Source organism: Cetorhinus maximus, chromosome 16 (assembly GCF_964194155.1).
Source record: "Cetorhinus maximus chromosome 16, sCetMax3.hap1.1, whole genome shotgun sequence".
NCBI lineage: Eukaryota > Metazoa > Chordata > Chondrichthyes > Lamniformes > Cetorhinidae > Cetorhinus > Cetorhinus maximus.
Window position 1 is genome coordinate 84,302,708 of NC_135894.1, and position 25,451 is coordinate 84,328,158.

The 25,451-nt window shown below is 45.1% G+C and overlaps 2 protein-coding genes across 5 annotated transcripts in view; one reads left to right on the forward strand and one right to left on the reverse strand.

The window, feature by feature from the left end:
- cryzl1 (crystallin, zeta (quinone reductase)-like 1) overlaps positions 1 to 1,998 on the forward strand; it is a 58,709-nt gene extending 56,711 nt beyond the window's left edge. For all 4 annotated transcript variants that reach the window (XM_078560247.1, XM_078560246.1, XM_078560244.1 and 1 more), the window contains exon 13: positions 863 to 1,998. In XM_078560247.1, coding sequence (XP_078416373.1) covers positions 863 to 962 — 100 coding nt within the window. In that variant the 3' untranslated portion in view covers positions 963 to 1,998. The remainder of the gene's footprint in view (positions 1 to 862) is intronic.
- Positions 1,999 to 5,552: 3,554 nt separating this feature from the next.
- The window catches only part of setd4 (SET domain containing 4), a 35,058-nt gene continuing 15,159 nt past the window's right edge, over positions 5,553 to 25,451 (reverse strand). The window contains 4 exon segments of the mRNA XM_078560243.1: positions 5,553 to 6,005; positions 6,008 to 6,130; positions 13,997 to 14,120; positions 23,216 to 23,296. Coding sequence (XP_078416369.1) covers positions 5,958 to 6,005; positions 6,008 to 6,130; positions 13,997 to 14,120; positions 23,216 to 23,296 — 376 coding nt within the window. The 3' untranslated portion in view covers positions 5,553 to 5,957.

Genomic DNA, 25,451 nt, shown 5'->3' on the forward strand with positions numbered 1-25,451 from the left:
CATTGGTGACATGCCCGCTGCTGGCCCCCTGCCCGACTACAATTTTAGGAGTGGCGGGGAAGGCTTCAGTGGGTTACCCACCCATGGCCATAGCAATTAATGTCCAATTAAGTACCTCAGCCTGCCGCCACTCTGAGCACCCTGCCCGTTAAATCAATGTGCAGCCTGGCAGGTTTAACCCTATGGGATTCTGACCTGTTAAAGGGGAGGTGCCTCTTGCCAGCCCCAGTGCCGGTTGGAGGGCCCTCCCCCTCCCCCACTCCTCCTTGTTGGGGCCTGTCAGCCTGGCCCCAGCAAGATTCTAGAAGTAGCAGAATGTCCAGGTTGATTGCTGAATACCACCTCCTTGGCCTACCTGTAGCACTAGCAGTGGCCACTGCTCCTGCTGGCACCTCCTGGAGATAAATGTAAGTCCCACCTCGTATACTAATTAAAGGGCTACCATCCAAAAAAATTAAAGCAGGTCGAGCTGGCTGATGGGAGGTGGGCATTTATGCTGGGGTACAGGGAGCCCGCTCTATGTATAATCCGCCTTTCAAAGGCGGTTGTGTAATAAATCAAAAATGAAATGTTCGGTGCTGAAATTAAGTCCTCGCTGCATATGTTAAATATATGTACAGATGGTTGTGTTACACTATCTCTTGGGATACACCTACCAAAAACACAAACTTCAATGTTTGACTAGTTGCGTATGATTATATTTAAAATGCATGTTGGGTGATGAGATGAAAACCAAAGTCAATTATCTAAACGCTTCAGGAGATGCAACTTTCCTCATCTCCTAAAGAAAGAAAAAAATGTCAAGGTAGTTTGGAGACTTTGCACAGTGTCTAGACATTTCCAACTGTTTGCCTTTTTTCAGGCCTCAGTTGGATGAACCCATTCCAATATATGAAGCCACAGTTGCCATGGAGATGGTTCAGAAGAAACAAGTCAAGAAAAAGCAAGTGGTTCGGCTCTGAGACAGTGTCATTATAACTGATTTCTGTGAACAGCTAAAAGAGTGGCGCTGTCTCCAGAAGCGTCTATTATTCTGGTCAAATCAACAGCTTCAATTCCACTTCAGTAATTTAACATTATAACCACCTGTTTCCTTACAATGTTGTGGTACCTGAAAAGTATATTACTGAAAAGCTTAATTTTGAGTTATTTTAAAACCCTCTCAAATCATATGAAAAGACTTATCCTCATAATTTTGCTTCGCTGATGGCTGACACTGTCTCTTATCAGTTTGCTGCAATACCTCTTCAACAGCAGAGTAGTTGATGTATTGAGTCGCAATTGCTACCCCACATCCTGCCAACCAAGTGTCAGCATTTTGTAATGTATAAACTGTTAGAAAGCATCCACTTTTTTTATAGGATGTAAATGATTAACTACCTGATGAAGATAAGCACATGGATAAATGGCTTAATTTATTTGATGAGTGTCTCTAGAGACAGATCTCGCAAATGTTGGCAGAAACTAATTGGACAGAATTACAAGAACATAAGATTGTAGCAGCATAGCTGCTGTCTACAAGGTCAGCTCCGTAACGCAGTGGTCTTAAGGTAAAAGCCTGAATCAGCTGCATTGAATTTAATGATGGGCTCTATGGTTGTGAAGTGACACCGCAACACCTCCTCCTAATTTATGCTCCCCTAACTAAGGTTACCCTGGAAACAGACTAATTTCTTACCTTGGATAATTTAAAACTATTTCAAACCGCACTATGCAGCATTTCTCCCTGCTTTAGAGCAAAATGAAAAGAAGTTACTTTAGTTTGGCTCTTTACCAGCTGGTTCGTCTAAAATAAACTTTTTCTTTCAGGACTGGTAATTGTGAATTGTTCATAATCCCCAGCACTAGCTTTGTCAAGTATGTTGGCACAGGCCTGTGCCTTTGTCATCCCAGTGAAATCATTGTCTGTTCTGGGCTAACACAATTCGATCAGTCCAGTAGCCTCTGACAATTATAGAAAGCAGTTGAATATGCAATAAATAAAAGTTTTAGAAAGCCTGTTTGTTGGAATTTCTTTTCCTTTTGGCTGTGTCAATAAGAACAGATGCTTTGGATTCTGCACAAAAGGCTCAATAACAGGAAAAAGTGGGCTTTCTGGAGCTGTTGATACTGAGCTGGACCAAGGCAAAAATGGTTTGTGAATTTTCATGTTTTAAAGTCTTTAAAAAATACTTTGAAACAACGCCAGGTGATTGGCAAAAGAACCAACTGTGATATTTACGGAACAAGTAGATTGGATCCGGAATGCACTCCTGCGTTCGGTGCAGTGCGGTGGAGACAGCTTTCATTGTAACTTTCAAAAGGGAAGTGGGCAAGCACCTGAAGAGAAATATTTGCGGGGCTATGGGGAAAGGCTGGGGGAATGGGACTGAGTTGCTCTTGCAGTGAGCCACCATGGACACAATGGCCTCGTGTGCTGTAATAATTTTTGTGACTATTCCATGATTCTATGACTACCCAAACTTCAACCTCCTCGTATAAAATGTGTCACATGTATGTACATGGATGATGTTGGTAAAATAAGTGGCCATACCACTCGCATTCCATTCCTATAAAGGAAATGCCAGAGAAATGCACCCAGAGTTGACACTTTAGGAATGATGAAAGAGGAAAAAAGTAAAATACTGGCAGATGATACTTTTTTTCATACAGTACTGTTTTTTTCACTCATACATGTTGACAATTAAATTGTCATAGTTGGGTTTAAGATATTTTATAGAAACTGCCCTAAGTTATAAATAATTTCCTTCCTTATCCTACTTTTTTAAAGAATTCACACTCCGTAAGCTTTTAACCTTTAGCTTGTAAATTTCAACTGTTGTACAAATGCAAGAAACGGTATTGTTTATGCAAAAGAAGTATTTCATTTGCCAGTGTTTTGCTTTTTTGTGGATGACGCCATTCTAGCTGTTTAGTGTGTCCCTGTGCCAGATCTGTAAATAGCACCATTGGAAGAGGACCAGTAATTTTCCTGTTGCTTAGCATTTCTTCACAACTTATTATAGCATTAGTGGATAGTTTCTCAAAATAACAGAATATCTGGCAATGGAGCATTAATTCACGGTAAAATCCAATCTTTAACTTTCCTGACTGGATATTTCAGGCTGTAGTGTATGATTCTGGAAATCCTGTTCTGTATTCAGAGCCGGAGATATTTATAATGCTAAGTGAATTGACATACTTTCCCTTATTCCATTGTACCATGTGCACTATGCACTTTAGTTATGCTGAAATTTAGAACCAGGATAAGATTGTCGGTGTTTAAAAAAAAATACCATTTGGCTTTACTCAATTACCGAATTAGTAAGTCAACTGCACAAAATGGTGATAAGTTATACGATCGAGGAAGGTCTTGTAAAATCTATCGGCTGTGTTGAATTGACAGTTCTTGATGGAGCTGGTTGTAGGTGTGCAGTGTGGGAAAAAAAAATCTACTTTCAATTACACAGTTTTTCCTGTAGGAATTGCTGAATTGTATGTAATGGTAAGAACACAATTGAACTTGTCTGTCACAGTCAAATATCCTATCATCCTACATGAAAATTGGCCACCTGGCCCCAGTATGACAGGATGGTCAGTATCTGTCACCCATACTCCTGCAGTACTCAATTTCTTTGAGGAAAATTAGAAAGCAAATAAAATATCAACTGTGGTTCATGCTGAGGTTATCCATTCAGCAGGGCTGTGCTCATAATGCACTGTGTTTCCACACTGTTCAGCAAACTGTATGTTTAAAACCCTTTACTACAGTACATTTTAGTGCTATTAATAATCTAATGCAGCCACAGTGCAGAAAACAAGGGAAAAGTAGCATTAAATGAAAACTGAACTTGGACATATTGATCATTAATGGAAGTTACGTTTTAAAAAAAAAACCTTTTAATTAGAGCTTGTGTATTCATTCAGTATACTTTTTAAATTACTTTTTTTTCCAACATTCCTCTTAGAAAGTACTCATTTTAGCTAAGGCACAGTTCCACAGCATTGGCTTTCTTCTTCATCCAAATGTCACTTTCATCTTGACTCTAAACAGAAGTTTTGGCAACATGTTCAATAGTGCAACATAAGAGTTGTGTTTAATCTTGTCTTGATCTGCCATCCACCTACTCACTTAGCAGTTGATGTCACTGGATAGCGATCAGAAGTAGGAACCATGGTTGTTTTGCCCTTCTGTAGGTAGCCACCTTTAACAATCTCTTCCATCAGCACCCCCTACCTCTCTCACCTTCCAAGCTATCAACTCTCACAATACAGAATGAGACTTGGACCTGGTAGTTTCCTCATACATATGACTGGTGTCATTGTCAGATGGTGCCATTTATCCACTGTTCCTTGATGAGATTTCTTTTATTTTCTCTCCTTATTTGGATGTCCTGGAGCAACACCACATCATGTCCAAGATGTTCTGTGGGACTAAATTCCACCAAGGGGAGGAGGAAGCGTAAACCAAAATGTGCAGACTTTGTGATAAAAAGTTGATAACCAGGGAGCAAAGATAGTTACTAGTTTTTCATTCTATTTTCTCCCCTGAAGCCATTATTACTTGCTGAGGATTCAACAGTTGCTGGACTCTTTGGTATCTCACCAGTGAAGTCATTCTTCTTTTCAAAGTCTCCACTCAGAGTAAGTACAGCACTGCGGCTGTGCTGTGCCTGTCCTCATTCAAACTCTGAACAATTATGTTTCCCTGCAGGAGTTAAGGATAGTATTCAGCAGCAGCCACTCTGGCTCATTTTCCCCTCCCCACCACAAGAGCACAGAGGCCATTTGCAGTTACAGAATTATATAATTTTACACCACAGAAGGAGGCTACTCCTGCATTGTGCCTGTGCTGCCTCTTTGAAAGAGTAATCCAAAATAGTCCTACTCCTGTTCTTTCATCAAATCCATGCAAACTTAAATATACATCTACATTAATTCTCTTTAAGTTACTAGTGCATCCGCTTTCACCACTTTTACAGGCAGTGTCCCCTACTAAACCCGTTGCCAAGATCAGGTAAACCAGTGCACACCAGGACTTTTCAAGGTCTGTGTAGTTCTACTACTTGCTGCCTATACAAACTTGAAGCATCAAGAGAACGCAATTTGTTGACAAATGATTGGTAGATTTAACGACACAAGGTTACAGTATGTATGTTCATAATGAATTAAGGCATATTAACTCGGAGCAGGAGTATGCCATTCGGCCCCTTGAGCCTGCTCTGCCATTCAATAAGATCATGGCTAATCTGATTGTGGCCTCAACTACACATTCCACATATCCCTGATAACCTTTGACTCCCTGGTTAGTCAAGAATCTATCTACCTCTGCCTTAAAAATATTCATTGACACTGGCCCCACCGCTCTCTGGGGAGAAGAGTTCCACAGAATGACGACTCTCAGAAAAAATTTCTTCTCTTTTCTCATCTCTGTCTCAAGTGGGAGACCCCTTATTTTTAAATTCTGTCTCCTAGTTTTAGCTACACAGGTACATTGTTAAATATGAGAAAAATACCATTTATAAAAATGGCAACACTTTCATTATAGAGAAAGCAACAATACATGGTTAAGCTAGATTCATTTTTATTAATTTATTCCGGTTGTAAGGCAGTAATTCACTGGAGGGGTTCCAATGTAATCAAACCACAAGAGCAGCTTATATCTGAGGAACCACACACTCTGCCAGATCACTGCGACAACCACTCCCTCTAATTTTCCATCCCTCCCTGTGGAAAGTACCCACTTACAACCTCCCTACAATGGCAAGACTAACACCAAATATTCAACCTGTTGGAGTTTTCACAAGTCAGGTTTATAAGATCATCTTTCCAGTCTCTGATGAACTATGGCAGCATCAGTATTTGCCGTACAGACCTTTTTTTAAAAAAGTAAACATATTCACAATGAACTGTTTCAAACAATGAACGTGTTCTTTCCTGATCCAAACAGCTGTTCAAGTCTGATCACTATTCATTGCTCAGGGAATATTGCCAGTGGTCTGCATTCCAATTATCATCTGGGAGCAGCAAACTTCATATTTTGCAATACTTCAGCTGAAGCTTGCAATATCTTCAGTTCTTCTCTTCGCAGTGTTGCCACCAACTCCAGCTGTTCTGAAAGGTTAGCTATTTCGTGCAATAGTTTGGAAATCTGAAAAGAGGACAACAAAAAAAAAAATCTATTGAAATCCAGGCAATTCAAATAAATAATCCTGTCAACCCCATAAATTGGTCAGAAATCCTGTCAATACAATTTCAGAAACGCACCAGGCAGTCCTAGCATTCTAAACGACAAATGTGAAGAACAGAGAAGTGAAGTTCACCATCAGTTTAGCCAGCAAAAGCATATTTGACATTTTTGGTTCAATTATATGTACTTGTTAAAAAGGAAATGTGGAGTTCAAGTAACCTCAGCTCTGTTTACTGAGCATAACCATCCACATATTATTTGCCTTTGTCTTTTTTTCACCATCTGCATTTCCCATACATTCAAAGCCATTTTCCGGCTAAGAGCATGAACAAGCACCAATGCCTGGGTTCTTGACAATGTTACTCTTCTGTTCACTGTTGGATCATGCTCAAGCATCGCACGGGTTCATTGACGCTCCTGTTTTCCTCTTTTGGCCAACATTTTCCTCTTGTCTCTCCACCCATCCCCAAAACAGGTTGACTGAGATCAGGAGAACACACACACTCCTACTCTATGCTCATTAGCCATCAACATGCTGCTTAATGGTTCCTGCTCAAACTATGGAAAGTAAATTGAAACTTCAGGGCTTTGTTAGGTGCACATTGTAATCTGGTGGCCTCTCAAGCATCTTCTTAAAATTAATTGCTCAGAGTGTAATAAAAAAGCAAATAATTTTCTAGTTCGCAGACATTACTTGTAAAGTCATTCAGGATCTTGAGCTTAATTTGGAACCCAATTAGACACAGAAAGCAATCAACATTTGCCAACTTTGGGAGGGGAGCAAAGAGAAGAGTCAGCACTCTGATAAAAATATCTCTGGTATCATTCCTGTCATTGCTGTTGGATTCAGTGCAGAAACTGCAGACACGATGAAGCTTCAATATAAAGAGACCATTTTTCTTCAGTTACTTTGGCCATCTTTCTGGCAGACAATTCCCTGCAATTTTTCCAACTCCTCTCTGGCAGTCTCTGCTCTCCTTGTATTCTCTCTATTTTCAGTAAATTATGATTTCACCACATGCCAGTTCTCAATTAGTGGAAGGAGCACTTAAGGAGATCTGCATCACTGACATGCAAAACCAGGACTGGACATCAGCAATGTGGATTCTGGTTTTGATGCACAATGAGAAACACTACTCCCTAATCTATTAAATTTAGACCGAAAACTGCTTAAACACACAGTAGTGTAAGGAAAGGGTTAAAATGGACCGTCCACGAGTTCAGAGCAGTGTTACTGTGGAAACAGGATTACGTTGATACTTATTAATTGCAATGATGGCCTCCTGAGGCAGTCCTGGCTGACTTGCTTCCACTCCCGTTCGATGGTTTCTGAGATGGCGGGCAAGTTCAGTGCGTGATCTGCAGGCTCTGCCATATGCAGGACAGGTGGTGCTCGAAAGATTAGGTTACTGGGTTGTTTGGACACCTCTGTACGTTCTGACGAAGTCGCTTGATGTAGTCGGTGCCTTCCTGAATGAGCCTTCTCCGTTGTGGCCGGTCACAAGCCGGGATCAGCAGTGACTCTGCTGAATTGAATGGAACAATTTGAATCGAATAGAACTGCTCATCACAGCAAACTGGTTGAAATCAGTTGAAACCAGACAGGCAATCACAGCGGGACAGGAAGGAGGAGTCTTTATGTGGCTAATCCAATGGAAAACAACTTGGGGAGATGTTAGCCAACCAACAGCTGGTCATGCGCCCAAATAACCAATCCACATCCAGAAGAGGATTATGCATGAGCTCTGTCAAAAACTATATTCTGTGTGTAAACCTTTGAAAAGTCTCACACAGCAACACTCAAGAAAGAAGACAGAAAATGCATATCAACAAGAAGTGCTCAAGAAAGAAGGCATAAGATACACATCGATGGACAGAGTCCCGGTGAACTGAGCAGAAAGACCTTGGTCAAAGATCACTCCTACACGACCTACAGTTATCTCAAATTAACATCTGAGGGGTATCTGTATGATTTAATTGAAACTGTTTTGTTTTAAAATTCTCAATAAAGGTGTTGGATTTAGTGCGAGATTGTGCCAATCGTAATTCTTGGTTTCTGAACTCAAGGAAGAGGTAAAATCACCTACAGTAGACAATATTGAAAAATCTACCGCCCAAGGCTCCAACCAAGCAGAACGCAACACCACCTTGCTGCATTTAATACAGAGACGTCAGGTTTTTTTCAGTAAAATTCAGACAACTGACTCTTCTCACAGCTTCTGAGAGTTTTCAAATCATGAGAAACTAAAAAAATTAAGTGCTAGATTCTGTTGAAAAAGCGCTTAAAAACAGTGCCTGAAGGGTTGGGTAGATGGGTTGTTTGGAGGTTTGTGCACTCCCTTCGATACCTCTGCACTTTCCCGACAAAGTCCCTTGATGTATTCAGTACCTTCCTGAATGAGCCTTCTCCATTGTGGCCGGTCACAAGCCGGACTCAGCAGTGACTCTGCTGAATTGAATGGAACAATTTGAACTGAATAAAACTCCATTAAAGATAGCAAATGGTATTTCTGAAAGCAGTTCTATATAAGGCTCATGCCTTTTTATACTTACTATTTTGGGTTGGGGTGGACATCACACATTTCTGTCTATCGTACAGTTTGATGCATGAAGTAGTCCTTCATGTAGTGGTGAATTGTAATTTAAAACTGGATAAAATCATAAACTAAGTCAAAAGATTATTTTTAAAGCCCCAAGTGTAATTTCTTCCACAAGTGGCTCCCAGGCACAATGACCTGGGGCACAATTTTATGCTCTCCATCCAGCGGGTTTGGTGGGGGGGATGGGGGGGAGAGTGGTGCTGAGCGTAAAATTCCTTGGATGGGCTTCCACTGGGTTCCTGCTGGCCCCAACTCTCCGCAATTTCACGCTGGGATGGGCAAGGCCTAGGCTGGCCCGTCAGCACTCCAATTGAGGCCCATAAGTGGCCAATTATTGACCACTTCAGGGCCGTTTCCCACCCAGCCTCAATTTTCAGGCTGGCAGCAGGAGTTCTGGGGTATGGGGAAAGCCTGAAGGCCTCGTATGGGAAGAGGGGGTAGCACCTCCATCAGCAGACCCCTTTAAACCTTTGGCACCAGCCCCCCAACCCCTTAAGGTCCCGTAACCGCAGGTCCTCCGTGCCCACCCGGCCTCTCCACTGACACCTCAGTCCCCCTCTTTCCACCACCCCGAGGCCTCACTACCCTCCCCGCCTGAAGAACACCTAAACTTACCTGGTCCTGGACTCTCAGAAGTTAGGCTCTGGGGACTGCTTGCAGTCCTGGTCCTGGCCACTGCAACTTCTGGCGCTGCAGAGACTAGAGAGCTGCAGGCCAATCAGATTGACCGACAGCTCTCTGAGGCGGGGCTTCCTCCCTAGTGAGGGGCAGAAGTCCCGCCTCCAGCCAATTAATGCTCATTGGATGTGTGTCCCACTGACTCATCAGATGATGGAAAGCAAACACAACCATCCTAAATGCCCTGGCCCTGGTGTGATACTGAGTCCAGATTTGACTGCTGGCCTGTAGCTGACAGTCGGTGAGAGTATCAGTTTAGCCAGAATGCCTTGAATTTGGGAAAAGGGTGTTCAGGGAAGGGTGTTCAGCCAGTGTTCTTGCTCTTGACCATTATCCATTGATGTGTGCTGAAATATTTTAAGATTGCTGCACACGTCTGGGCACTGAGGGAGCACAGGATCAATTCAGTTGCAATACTGAAGTCATGAAGGATGGCTACATGGGCTGGTGTCTGTGGAGCTAAACACGAGCAAGAGTCCACACGTTCAGGAAAGCTGGGGAATAATAGAAAGGAAATCTTTCAAGTGTGGCATTCACAATGGAACAACAAATATACTGGGCAGCTTTGTACATGGAGGAACACTTTCACTGGTTTCAAATCCATTTTTATATTCAAGAGAAAGTTGGCTTCATTACAATGCACTGAACTAACCTCTGGAATGCAATTTATCATTGGAAAAAACTTATGAAATTGTTGCAATATTGAAGTGTCTAGGTGGCTGCAGAACCGGGTCATTTTAATATATACTAGTAATCATTGAATCTTACAGCACAGAGGCCCATCATCCCTGTGCCAGCTCACTGACAGAGCTGTCCAATAATTCCCACTACTTTCTTACAGCCCTGCAAAATTTTTCTTTTCAAGTATATAACCAATTCCCTTTTGAAAGTTACCATTGAGTTTGCTTCCTACATCCTTTCAGGCAATACATTCCAGATCATAACAGCTTGCTGCATTAAAAAATTCACCTCATCCTCCCTCTGGTTCTTTTGCTGATTATCTTAAATTTAAAAAGTCTAATGGTGACTATGAAACCATTGTTGATTGTCGTAAAAACCCATCTGGTTCACTAATGTCCTTTAGGGAAGGAAATCTGCCAACCTTACCTGGTCTGGCCTACATGTGACTCCAGACCCACAGCAATGCGGTTGACTCTTAACTGCCCTCTGAAATGGCCTAGCAAGTCACTCAGTTGTATCCAACTGCTAAAAAGCCAATAAAAAAGGAATGAAACCAGACAGACCACCTGGCATTGACCTAGGCACCAGAAATGACAACAACAAACTCAGCTGTGTCGACCCTGCATAATCAACCTCATCTAATATCTGGGGACTTGTGCCAAAATTGGGAGAGCTGTCTCACAGACCAGTCAAGCAACAGCCTGACATAGTCATACTCATGGAATCATACCTTACAGGTCATGTCCCAGACACCAGCATCACCATCCCTGGGTATGTCCTGTCCCATGGGCAGGACAGACCCAGTAGAGGTGGCAGCACAATAGTGTACAGTCGGGAGTTGCCCTGGGAGTCCTCAACATCAACTCAGGATCCCATGAAGTCTCATGGCATCAGGTCAAACATGGGCAAGGAAACCTCCTGCTGATTACCACGTACCACCCTCTCCCAGCTGATGAATCAGTGCTCTTCCATGTTGAGCACCACTTGGAGAAAGCACTGAGGGTGGCAAGGACACAGAATGTACTCTGGGTGGGGAACTTCAACGTTCATCACCAAGAGTGGCTCGGTAGCACCACTACTAACCAAGCCCTAAATGGCATAGCTGCTAGACTGGGTCTGCGGCAGGTGCTGAGGGAATCAACAAGAGGAAAAAACATACTTGACCTCAGCCTCACCAACCTGCCTACAGCAGATGCATCTGCCCATGATAGTATCGGTAGGAGTGACCACTGCACAGTCCTTGTGGAGACCAAGCCCCATCTTCACACTGAGGATATCCTCCATCGTGATGTGTGGCACTACCATCATGTCCTATGTGATAGATTTCAAACAGATCTAGCAACTCAAGACTGGGCAACCACGAGGCGCTGTGGACCATCAGCAGCAGCAGAATTGTACTCAACCACAATCTGTAACCACATGGCCCGGCTTATCACCCATTCTACCATTACCACCAAGCCAGGGGATCAACCCTGGCAATGAAGAGTGCAGGAGGGCATGCCAGAAGCAGCAGCAGGCATACCTAAAAACGAGGTGTCAACATGGTGAAGCTACAACACAGGACTACTTGCATGTTAAACAGCATATACAGCAAGCAAGAGACAGAGCCAAGCGATCCCACAACCAACGGATCAGACCTAAGCTCTGCAGTCCTGCCACATCCAGTCGTGAATGGTGGTGGACAATTAAACAACTCACTGGAGGAGGAGGCTCCACAAATATCGCCATCTGCAATGATGGAGGAGCCCAGCACATCAGTGCAAAAGATAAGGTTGAAGCATTCACAACAATCTTCAGCCAGAAGTGCCGAGTGGATGATCCATCTCGGCCTCCTCCAGAGGTCCCCAGCATCACAGATGCCAGTCTTCAGCCAATTCAATTCACTCCACATGATGTCAAGAAGTAGCTGAAGGCACTGGATACTGCAAAAGCTATGGGCCCTGACAACATTTCAGCAATAGTACTGAAGATGTGTGCTCCAGAACTTGCTGTGCCCCTAGCCAAGCTGTTCCAGTACAGCTACAACACCGGCATCTACGCAGCTATGTAGAAAATTGCCCAGGTATGTCCTGACCACAAAAAGCAGGACAAATCCAAACCAGCCAATTACCACCCCATTAGTCTACTCTCGATCATCAGTAAAGTAATGGAAGGGGTCATCAACAGAGCTATCAAGCGGCACTTGCTTAGCAATAACCTGCTCACTGATGCTCAGTTTGGGTTCTGTCAAGGGCAATCAGCTCTGGACCTCATTACAGCCTTGGTTCAAACATAGACAAAAGAGCTCAACTCACGAGGTGAGGTGAGAGTGACTGCTCTTGACATCAAGGCAGCATTTGACCAAGTGTGGCATCAAGGAGCCCCAGCAAAACTGGAGACAATGGAAATCAGTGTGAAAACTCTCCGCTGGTTGGAGTCATACCTAGCGTAAGGGAAGATGGTTGTGGTTTTTGGAGGTCAAACATCTCAGTTCCAGGACATCACTGCAGGAGCTCCTCAGGTTACTGTCCTCGGCCCAAATATATTCAGCTGCTTCATCAATGACCTTCCAACATAAGGTCAGGTGAGAGGTTGTTCGCTGATGATTGCACAATGTTCAGCACTATTCATGACAACTCAGATACTGAAGCAGTCCATGTCCAAATGCAGCAACAACATCCAGGCTTGGGTTGACAAGTGGCAAGTAACATTCACGCCATACAAGTGTCAGACAATACCCATCTCTGACAAGAGAGAATCTAACCATTGCCCCTTGACGTTTAATGGCATTACTGTAACTGAATCCCCACTATCAACATCTTGGGAATTACCATTGACCAGAAACTAAACTGGACTAGCCATAACAATACCGTGGCTACAAGAGCAGGTCAGAGGCTAGGAATCCTGCAATGAGTAACTCGCCTCTGGACTCCGCAAAGGCTGTCCACCATCTACAAGGCACAGTTCAGGAGTGTGATGGAATACTCTCCACTTGCCTGGGTGAGTGTAGTTCCAACAATACATAAGAAGCTCGACACCATCCAGGACAAAGCAGCCCACTTGATTGGCACCCCATCCACAAACATTCACTCCTTCTACCACCAACGAACAGTAGCAGCAGTGTGTACCATCTACAAGATGCACTGCAGGAACTCACCAAGGTTCCTTAGACAGCACCTTCCAAACCCATGACCAAAGACATGACCACTACTACCTAGAAGGAAAAGGGCAGCAGACACATGGGAACACCACCACCTGGAAGTTCCCCTCCAAACCACACACCATCCTGGCTTGGAAATATATCGCCGTTCCTTCACTGTCGCTGGGTCAAAATCCTGGAACTCCCTCCCTAACAACACGATGGTTGTACCTACACCACAGGGACTTCAATGGTTCAAGAAGGCAGCTCACCACCACCTTCTCAAGGGCAATTAGGGCTGGGCAATAAATGTTGGGCTAACCAGTGAAGCCACAATCCATGAATGAATAAAAACAAATCTGTGTCCTCTGGTTACTGTCAATGGGAACTGCTTCTTCTTACTGATTCTCATCAAGACCCCTCATAATTTTGAAAACATCTATTAAATCTTCACAACCTTCTCTGTTCTAGGATAATCAATCTCAGCTTCTCAAGTATCTCCACATAACTGAAGTCCCTCATCCCAGGCATCATTCTGGTAAATGTCCTCTGCAACCTCTCCACGGCCTTTACATCTTCCCTAAACAGTGATGCCCAGGACAGGACACAACACTCCAGTTGGAGCTTAAACAGGGTTTTACAGATGTTTAGCATAACTTGCTTGTTTGCTTTTGTACCCTATGCCTCTACTTAGAAAACTAAGGATCCCATAAGGCAAAGTGAAACACCACAAGATATAGGGATACTCACTTTTTGCATCACCTTCTGGTTTTCATTGATAAGATGCAAACAGAGTTTTTCTGCAAGTTCCAGACTGCTCCGCTCATTTTCAGCGGAGACAGGCAGACCAACCAAGATGTTCTTTCTCTTTAAGCTACAGGGCAGAAAGAATCAATAATTCAATTTTCACCATCCTCTCAGAGTGTCAGTAGCAAGTTTCTCTCTTACACCATTCTATCAACATGAAGTATTTTGAATTCTCCCCATTACACACCAGGCTCTCAATGTAACGTTTTCACATTTGTTCTCGGCTCATAAGCAGGGCTAGCAAAGCGTATTTACCTTTCCTAGCCACTATGAAGTGGGAATGGTAGCGGTGCTTCCCCTTAAACCACTGCAGTTTTTGTGGTCATGATGTTCCCACAATGATGTTCAATAGGAAATTTGCCCAGTTACAATGAAAGGACAAAACAGAACAGCAGCTGAACATTCAGCCACTCTAGTCTATTCTGCTATTCAATTAGATAATGGCTCTTCCGTATCTCACCTCCAATTACCCACCTTTATCCCACATCCCTTGATGTCCTTAATAAAAAAGCGATCAATTAGTCCTGAAATTTTCAATTGGCCCATCCTCCACAGCCTTTTTGGGGGAAAGGAAGTTCCAGATTTCCAATACCCTTTAAGCAAAAGGAGTGCTTGCTGATTTCACTCCTAAATGCCTATCTCTAATTTTAAAATTAACCCCATCCTGTTCTTGATACCCCACCAGAGGAAGTAGTTTCTCTGTCTCTACCCTATCAAATTTCCTTATCATTTTAAATCACTCAGTTAGATCACCCCTCAGGCCTTCTCAGCTCAAGCCATGTTTATACAGCCTGGTCTCATAATTGAACCCTTTAAGCCTTAACAACATTCTGGTGAATCTGCAAATAGATATTTCCTGAGGTTCATCCCCAAAACTGAATGCAATCCTCCAGATGGGTTCTGACCAAACTGCACCATTGAAATATAATTTCTTCACTTTAGAAATCCAATTTCCTTCATACAGATGCCAACGTTTTATTAGGCTTTTTAATTACTTTCTGCAACTGTGCACCAGCCTTAGATGATTTGTATATATGGACACCTCCAAGTCAACCAAGTTCCTCCCATTGACCTACTTTAGGTTCCCTTATACTGCTAGTATTTTCCCTCTTTGTCCACTGTGATCAACGACTTATTTAGCCAGTACATCATTTTCTTATTATTATAGTTCTGCTGGCATCTGTCTTTAACAAGCCCCATTCCCCTTTACCATTCTCTTTCTCTTAATATTTTTTCTTTAAAAACTTCTGCTGTTAGTTTTGATATCCTTTACATGTTCTTTCTCATTTCTTTTTGCAGATCTTATTGCTTTCTTTGTATCCCTTTGCTGCTTTTTATAGCCCCCCTAGCCTGCTGAAGTTCTATTTTGCATTGCATTTGTATAGGCCGTTTCTTTCAGTTTGAGACTATGGGCGGAATCATCCTGTCCTGTTGGCTTCGGGCATCATTGCGGACGGGGGAGGGGAGGGGAGGGGTGCGGGGGGGCAATGGCGATATAGCAAGGAGGCCAAAAATCAGTTTCATGCCACTGTGAAATTAATTTGCGATCGCCCGCTCCACCTGTCAATGGCGGGCTGCGTTTCCCTCTGCCGCACGTCAGGAACTTAATGTCAATACTTTAGTATCTCATTATTAGCCCAGCTCGCCCGAATCACCCCCTCCCACATCAAATTTACTGCCCACGTTGGCGTGACTTCAGAACTGTGCGCTTCACGACTGCCTTTAAAAAGACGTGTACCTGGCGGCCTGAACTTCGAGGGAAACTCGGTGGCGAGCGCGCACAAGCTTGAGCGGCGCTTGTGAATATCGCCTGTAGGACGTCAAGGGAGAGGCAGCGCGCATTTGGCTGGGGGCAGGTGGCACAGGCAAGTTGCTTTTGCATGGCTGGCTTTCAGTGCGGTGCCGGGGCAAGGGCTTCAATGAGGGTGAGACCAGGGTGTGGGCGGCTCAGCAGCACAGCCCCACACAAGCACACACTGGGGAGTGGGGAGAGGGGGGTGAGGGAAGCGGCCAGGCACTTGGAAAAGTTTGTCAATAGTGAGCATTCTTCCACAGCTGAGACCGTTCAGCTGCAGCTCCATTGACACGCTGGGAGGCGGGCCTCTGAAGCTTTTCTGCCCACTCAAAAGCACAAATGTGCCACCAAATGCTCCAGAACCTTTCACCCCCCTCGGGCACAGACTGCAGATTAATGTGCGTTTTAAGCCGCAGCAGAGCAACTGACCAACTGGGCACATTGTACAATCCCCTTGAGAAAGGTAGCCATGGAGCAGTCACTGGTGAAGGCGCTCACAGCCCCTTTGCAATGTCTTTCTTAAGGTTTGGACCAGTATCCATCATGGATCAAGCTAACAGTGCAGCCTTGCAGTGCGGGTTAGGAGAATGCCTGTGCTTGAGCTGAGAGCACAGCATGCAGTCCAATGGGCAAAGCTGCCGCCAATCGGTCAAGTAGGGTGGGGTGGAGGTGGGTGGGGTTTCAGACAGCCAATGAGTGCACTACACACTGGCCACCAATTTTTTTTTTTTAATTCATTCACGGGATGTGGGCTTCGCTGGCTGGGCCAGCATTTATTGCCCATCCCTTGCTGCCCTTGAGAAGGTGGTGGTGAGCTGCCTTCTTGAAGTGCTGCAGTCCATGTGGTGTAAGTACACCCACAGTGCTGTTAGGGAGGGAGTTCCAGGATTTTGACCCAGCGACAGTGAAGAAACGGCGATATATTTCCAAGTCAGGACGGTGAGTGACTTGGAGGGGAACTTCCAGGTGGTGGTGTTCCCATGTATCTGCTGCCCGTGTCCTTCTAGATGGTAGCAGTCGTGGGTTTGGAAGGTGCTGTCTAAGGAGCCTCAGTGAATTCCTGCAGTGCATCTTGTAGATGGTACACACTGCTGCTACTGTGCATCGGTGATGGAGGGAGTGAATGTTTGTGAATGTGGTGCCAATCAAGCGGGCTGCTTTGCCCTGGACAGTGTCAAGCTCTCGAGTGTTTTGGGAGCTGCACAGCACTCTCCTGCATGCGTGAAGAGGCCTTCAGACTTAACCAAGAGAAGTTCTTAGAACTTATGCTAACCAGCATATCTCTCTCTTTGATCCTGGAGGAGCCTGGTGATTTAGCGTATGCCTCATGACTTACAGGGAGCAGAGAAGAAGAGGGGTGGAGGTTCCTGGCTCGGGAAAGGGAGGAGCACCTCCCTCAAGCTGAAGGGGTGGCAGGGCCTGCTGCGCATGCAGCTGAAGATCCACAGAGAGCCATCGCTCACAGACACTTGGCTAGACCCAAGGTCTATAGACGGGACCTTTCATTCCTGCAGATGACCAAGAACCAGTGTCACTGAAGACTGCGCATGTTAGAGAACTGGTCGGTCACATCTGCCACCTGCTGCAGGATTTGGCGCCACGGGGACATGGAGGGCATCCACTGCCTGTGGCCGTGAAAGTGACCGCGGTGCTCAATTTTTATGCTATTGGCTCCTTCCAGGGCTCCACAGGTGACCTGTGTGGCATCTCACAAGCCTCCAAACACAAGTGTATCCAGGAGGTCACGGACACCACCTTCGTAAAAGCACAGAACTTTGTGCATTTCACCCGGGATCAGGAAAGTCAGGAAGCAAGAGCACTGGGATTTACGCAGATCTCTGGTTTTCCACAAGTGCAGGGTGCCATCGACTGCACTCACATAGCACTTAGATCTCCGTGGCACAAGCAGTCAACCACGTCAACCGCAAGGGCTTCCACTCGCTGAATATTCAACTGGTCTGTGACCACCACAAACACATCCTGCAGGTCTGCGCACCATTCCCAGCAAGCGTCCACGGCTCCTACACCCTTAGCAGGTCTCAGATCCCTGACATCTTCCAAGGTCCATAGAGGCTGCAGGGTAGGTTCCTCTGGGACAGAGGACGTGGCTGAGGACATCTGTGCGGTGACCTCAGGCTGCAGCAGAGAGACAGTATAACAAGGCTCATGCCACAACCCAGACCTTGCTGGAGCAAACAATAGGCATGTTGAAAATGAGGTTCTGGTACCTCGACAGGTTTGGTGGTGCACTGCAGTACTGTCCACCAAGGGTGTCTCACATCATCGTAGCCTGCTGTGCACTACACAACCTGATGCTGCAATGCGGGAAGGACCTGGCTGAAGAGGAGGTAGAAGAGCTGCACATCTCTTTCAATGAGGAGGACATCGAAGGGGATGATGGTGATGAGGTCCTCGAAGGTGAGGATGCCAGCAATGAGGCCATCACGCTGGCCAGATGAGGCAGGCGTGCTCAGGAGGCCCTTTTAGCTGCAAGATTCATGGAGGATGATGACAAGGTGCAGTGAGGACAGTCATCTTGAGTCTGTGAAAGTTTCACTCCTGTGTGGCTGACGGCAGCGCACATACCCTCAGTGCTCAGGCTCATGTCATGGAGTCACAGCGGAGACCCTAAAAGTCACTAGATTCCAGGAGGATAATGACAACATGCATTGAGGACACTTCAGCCTTATCTCTAATCTCATTTGTTGACATAAGTCCTCACAAGTGGAGCCTTTGCCATTTAAGGATAGGTACTGATGTTGTATCACACCAAATACTTATTTTAATATTTCCCAACCTTTTGTTTATACGTTTACCCATTAGCATTTCAACCCAGTTCATTGTGAGCTGAACTGACCTCATTCTTTTGAAGTTTGATTGAATTTAGCAAATTCAATCATATTCTGGCCACTATCTGCAAGACCATCAGATTGCACACACATTCTGGCATGATCTCAAAATTTGCGGATGATAAAAAGATTGGAAGCATTGTCAACTGTGACGAGGATAGTCTTGAACTTCAAAAGGACATAGACATATCGGTGGGTCAGCAGATAAATGACAGATGAAGTTCAATGCAGAGAAGTGTGAGGTGATTCATTTTGGCAGGAAGGATGGAGAGACAGTATAAAATAAAGGGAGAAACTCTAAAGGAGGTGCAGGAACAAAGGGACTTCGGTGTATATGTACATATGTCATTGAAGATGGCAGGGCATGTTGAGAGCGCAGGTAATAAAGCATATGGTATCCTAGGTTTTATTAATAGGGGCATTGAGTACAAGAGTAAGGAGATCATATTGAACTTCTATAAGACACTAGTTAGGCCTCATCTGGAGTACTGTGTCCAGTTCTGGGCTCCATACTTGAGGAAGGATATGAAGGCACTGAAGAGAGTACAGAGGAGATTCACAAGAATGATTCCAGGGATAAGCAACTGTAGCTATGAGAATAGATTGGAGAAGTTGGGACTGTTTTCCTTGGAGAAAAGAAGGTCTGAGACAAGACTTGATAGAGGTATTCAAGATCCTAAGGGATATGGACAGGGTAAATAGTGAGAAACTGCTCCCTCTCAAGAATACATCAAAAACTAGAAGGCACAGATTCAAAATAATGGAGCAAAAGGAGTAGAAATGATGTGAGGAAAAACATTTTCACCCAGAGGGTGGTTGGAGTCTGGAACAAACTTTGAGAGGGTGGTGGAGGTTTGATCGAGGAATTCAAAGGGGAATTGGATTACTATCTGAAAAGAAAGAATGTGCAAGGTTACAGGGATAAGGCAGGGGAGTGGGATTAGGTAGATTGCTCTTTCAGCAAGCCAGTGCAGACTTGACGGTTCCAGTGGCCTCCTTCTGCACTGTAAAGAACCCGTGATTATTCATCACTAAATCTATAATATGGTGCGTTTCTTTGTCAGTTCCAAAGCATTCTTTGCAGGATGTTCAACTCTCAAGTCCAGCCGAACGGGATCGGTCTTGGGTCAGGAACCCATTGGGATCTGCAGCGGGTTTTGCTGGGGCCTTCTGACTGGGCCACGGCATTAGCGTCCACCTTGTGGCTTCCCAGCCAGAAAGGGTGAACAGGACAATTGGTCCAATCTGTCAAAGGAAGGATTTCTAATTAATGGGATCCAGGCAGGATTCAGATGACTGAACTGTACACGGATTACTGAGGCTTTAGCAACCACCGGAACAGAGAGGAAACCTGGGAAAGCTGCCCCATGGGTCTCTCATTCTCACCTGAAGGACCTGCTGCGCGGCTTGAGGGACTAAGTGAGGTGAAGGCTCCAAAGGACAGGAGGAAGAGGCTAGCCTCTCCAAGCAAGCAGTTGAGTGTGGTAGAGGCTGAGAAAGTCAGCAGCAGCAGCAGCAGTAATATGGTCCCTCCAACCTGGAGAGAGTGCACAAGAGGATCCAGCACCTTGGAAGGGTGGGAAAGGTAAATGGCATAACACTTTCAGGAGCCAAGCCCCACACTCTGCACAACGCTCCTCAGAACAACACAGCCTGCAGCTCCACTCACTCCTCTCTCCCCCCTCCAAGCACCTCTCATCCCCATCTGAACAGCCAACATTCAGATTCACCCTCATCATTCTCCCTCACACTCACCCTCCACAATCGCTGTCCTCCCCTCCTCTCCACAAAAGCCATTTCTAACACTCGTAACTCTCTGCTTTCTCTCTCCAGGGAGAGGCAGAAACCTGGGAGGGGGTGGAGTGGGAAGAGCCGGTAGCGGGCGAGGGAGGACAGTGGGGGTGACCCTCCAGTGAGAGGTGCCTTGACAGCGACTGGCAATGTGCAACGGGTCCACTGGGAAGAAGGCCTTGTCCCAGGAGGCTGCAGATCTCAGCAGCGGCCTGTTGTAAAATCCAGAGCCTCCTGAGGCTCACGCATGCCAATCCAGCTGATCCTTTGCCTGTAGATTCTGTGTTGGGGGTCTCTCCTCCTCCCGGCTGAATCTCTGAGTCCCCTCTATCTTGTAGAAACATAGAAACTAGGAGCAGGAGTAGGCAATTTGGCCCTTCGAGCCTGCTCCGCCATTCATTATGATCATGGCTGATCATTCAACTCAATAGCCCGCTCCCGCTTTCTCCCCATCACCTATAGAAACATAGAAAGACAACTTGTGGAGCAGCATGTGGCTGAGGAGAAGGCAGCTGCTGGTGTGGCTCCTGCTTCTCTTATTCCTCATCAGCGGTCCAAGATGCAGCTGCATAAGCTGCTCCCATGCCACAGTGAAGGGTGACAGCAGGGCAGTGCAGATCAAGCTGAGTGAAGGCTGAGACCAGTGAACTAGATTCCGAGATGTTTGAATTTACCTGTCAAGCAGTAAGAGCGCACACTCAGAAGAAGATGCTGTGAGCACCAGCCCCTCCCTCCTCAGTTTCACTGGTCGAAGCCTTCCCGGCCTGTCAGTTTCACTGAAGAAGCACTCCCCACTATGTTCTGGCCGAGTTGACCCTGGCGAGCTCCACAGAGCTGCTAAAGCCAGAACGCTGGGTTAAGATCAAAATTATTTGGCCATTTGCATATTGTAACGACTTACCCAACAGCTGCATGGGGGTTTCCTGCTTGCCCACAAACCCGCCTGGGCAAGACCCAAACATGAGCGGCATCATGTTGGGTTCCTGACCCGATGCCACTTTTCAGGGGTATAACACCCCCGCACCTCCCCCGCAACTCGCACCTGTACCTGCCTCCCTTTGCCAGTTCAAATTCTGCCCATTGTTTTTAGGAGACCCCGAATACATTTTAAAAATTTATTATCTTTATTATCTTAACTGTACTCCTTCTCCTAGTCTACGTGAAAATTACAGTCCCTCATTTCAATCACTTTGTCTTTGTCATAGGTTCCACTGATCTCCATATTTATACAAGCCTCCAATACATAACTATTATTGGACAATTTGTAGGCTAGAATTTTTTGTCATTTGCTGATCATTAACTTTTTCCACTACCCAATCATCCTTTTCTCTACTGCAGTAATTGTGCCTTATCAATATTGCTATTTTTTACCCCTTTTCTGGTTTTTCCTCTCCCTCCTAACGCTTGCACGGTGTACAATAGCATAGTGGTTATATTACTGGACTTGTAATCCAGAGGACTGAACTAAGATTCGGGGACATGTATTTAAATTTCACCACAGTAGCTGGGGAATTTAAATTCAATTAATTAAATAATTCTGGAATTAAAAAGCCAGTCTCAGTGATGGTGACCATGAATCTAACGGATTGTCATAAAAACCTATCTGGTTCACTCATGTCCTTTAGGGAAGGGAATCTGCTGTCTTTACCTGGTCTGGCCTACATGTGACCCCAGACCCATGGCAACATGGTTGACTCCTAATGCCCTCTGAAATGGCCTAACAAGCCACTCAGTTGGAGATGGGGAATAAATGCTGGCTTTGTCAGCAACACTCAGAACCCACAAACAAATAAAATATATATTCAGCTACCAAACATGCTCTGGGGTCTCTATAATGTCTACTAAATTATATCTATTGTGTTCTAATTCACTTGTTTTATTTATGTTACATGCATTAATGAAAAGAACTCTCATCGGCATAAATGCCTCCATCCTGCCAATAATATCTTGCTGGTTTTTTTTTTTCACACTTGGATATTCCCCCCTTGCATCTCTCTAACTGGGTTAAATCTTTCACCACCACACCACTTATCCTTTCTGCAAGGGCACATGTGCTTCCCTTATGTAGGTGAAGCCATTCCATCTGAAAGCTTTCCCTCGTCCCAAAATTCATCCTTATACCTCAGGAATCTGAATCCTTCCCTTTTACACCATCCTTCCAGCCAGGCATTGAAAATCCCGTTATTTCTCTGTGTGGTCTAGTGTGTGGCATTGGGAGTAATGCAGCAAGTACGACTGTGAAGGTTCTGCTCGTTAATCTAGAACTTCGTTCCTCTAAATTCCTTTGCAGAACCTCAAACCTACTCCTCTCTAGGCCACTGGTTCCCACAGGAACCATGGCCTCTGGATGCTGGCCCTCCCATTCCTCACCCTTTATTACTTGCTTCATGATGTCCTGAATCCTGGCACCCAGAACGCAATGTACCATTCAGGACACATCTACAAAAGAAACTATTTACTCCTCTCACTACAGAATCCTCCCACATGACATTTCACCTGTAGATGACCACAACATGAGTTCTAGATTTAATTAAAAGTGCCACAAGGAACAGACACAATCAGGAAACTCTCACAATGATTCTAGCAGCCGACATAGGCCATGGTCTCACCAGTGTTCTCCTATCCACTCTTTTGGTCAGGGCAAAAGGTGGGAAAATTAGCAAAGGATATTGAATAGTTACAAAATGGAGAACAGTTTTTCTAAATGTTAAGACTTAAAACACCTACTATTCCTCTGCTCTGAGACACAACAGCTTAAGAACTGTCATAAGCCTCCAGGAAGGTCCATCTAATCCAAAGGTCAGGTTTCTAGAAACAAAGAACAAAATGGTAACTGGAGTGATAGCAAAATAAAGATTTACATGAAAATAGAAACTTGTTAAAATAGCATAAATATTTTTGGCTTAGGTACTCTTCCAATGATTAACTTGAGGCCTGAGCAAGCAGTTTGAGTTATTGCTGCTTGGATGTCCGCTTTTGCTTCTCATCTTCCAATCCCAAAATGTAAGATTGTAGGAACTATTGAGGGGGCTCCCTGGATGCAGTTTGTTATGTTCTTACCAAGTTCCTCTTCCATCCCTCACCACCCGAAGTCATTGATTCCTTGTTGGACTATCGGATTACAAACACTGTCCAGCATCACACCCAGGCGACCAATGAATCTTGATCAAACATTAGCGGATTATCGAGTTGTGGGGACATTGCTGCTGAGCCCAACCCTATCCAACTCGCGCACGTTTCCGATAGAAGTTGATGAATATTTTCCACATGTAAGAAACTTGACTGATAACCCCAGGATTTGGACGGGGATAGAGATCAATCGTAGCACAGACAGCACTATCGCTAAAATTAGGTAACTCAGTGAAGACAGGGACCAAACTTTGCACAACTATTCTATTGGGGCTGCAGACTCGATCCCCAATATCAATGACTATCCAATCCGGACAAGATGTTATTGGAAAACACTTGTCATCTCCAACGTAGATGGAGGGGTTGGGGCAGCGGAGTGGGAAAATCATTTAAAAAAAAACTTGATCATGGGTTCAGAGTGCACATTTTCTAGTGGTTGGCTATAGAAAGGTCACAAAGGAAGTCAGTGAGTCAGCAGTGACTCAATTGGTAGAACTCTCGCCTCTGAGTCAGAAGGTTGGAGGTTCAAAGTCCACTCCAGACGCCTGAAGATAAAATCTAGGCTCAAGCACTGTCAGAGACACCCTCTTTTGGATGAGATGTTAAACTGAGGCCCGTCCGCTCCTTCAGGTGGATGTAAAAGATCCCATGGCACTATTTCAAAGCTGTACATGGGAGTTAGTCCTATTGTCCAGGCCAAAATTTCTCCCTTAATTAAAAATACCAAAAAAAAATGCACATAAACTTCATGCTGCCTTAGCATCTCCATGATTGTGGCATGCAGCCCAGAACTAAACCCACTGCTGACTGGCTGCTAGCTCAGTAGGGAGACCCAGGTGCATGCGTGGGTAATGTGAGTTACAGCCAGCCTGTAATGCTTAAAGGGGAGGTGTATTCTCACCGCAGGAGCCAGGGAAACTGTATCAAACGCGTTTCAGGGAAGGAATAAAAGTACCATGGGACAGCAGGCCACAGACAGGGCTCCCAGGTTCTTTGACATTGAGGCCTTAGTTCAAAGGAGGAGAGAGGCTATGTTTCCACAGGAGGGCCAGGCTCCAGGCACACAAAGCAAAGGGAATGGGCGCAGCCAGCCACAAAGGTCAATGCCAGGAGTCTGACTCCGAAGACCTGGATACAATGCTAGAAGAGTCTGATGACCTCACACGTGTGACCAAGGTCAGTGAATGCATCTTCAAATACCCATCTCCCATCCACTACAACATCAACCTCACACTCTGCTCAATGCACCACCGCCCTCATCACTCACCTAGCAATCTCTAGCAATCAGGACTCAATACTGGAAGCTTCACATTTCCATCTCGCCTCTCCCGCATACTTCCAGCTATGATAGGCACATCACCCAATCACCTTAACACCACACTCAATAACACTCTTCCCTCTCACTTGCAGGTCAAGGTCACATGTAACAGGAGGCAGCAACAGAAACCAGACACAGTTGCATCTCCCGGACCTCTTGGAGGAGACCGTGCTGTGAATTATTGGGCTGATAGAGAGGCCGTTTCAACAGGAATCACCAAGGAAATCCGTGATGACAGTATGTTCCTACCTAATACATCTCCTCAAATCTCAGTTCACCCTCATTCTGCAATCTGGCTTGAATTGCAAGCTGCAGATGATGTGACCATGGGCCTCTTGATTCTCACTTCCCTTACCCCAACCCTCCCTTTTGCATTGTTGCTTTCAGACACCCAAGAACTGCCACCTGGTCAACCAATGCAAGGGCACAAACAAGAGCACACATCCGAGAAAAATAACACTGTTTCTTGATCTGACACTCGCAACCACTAGGCTCAGATACTGGCACAGTGTGTAA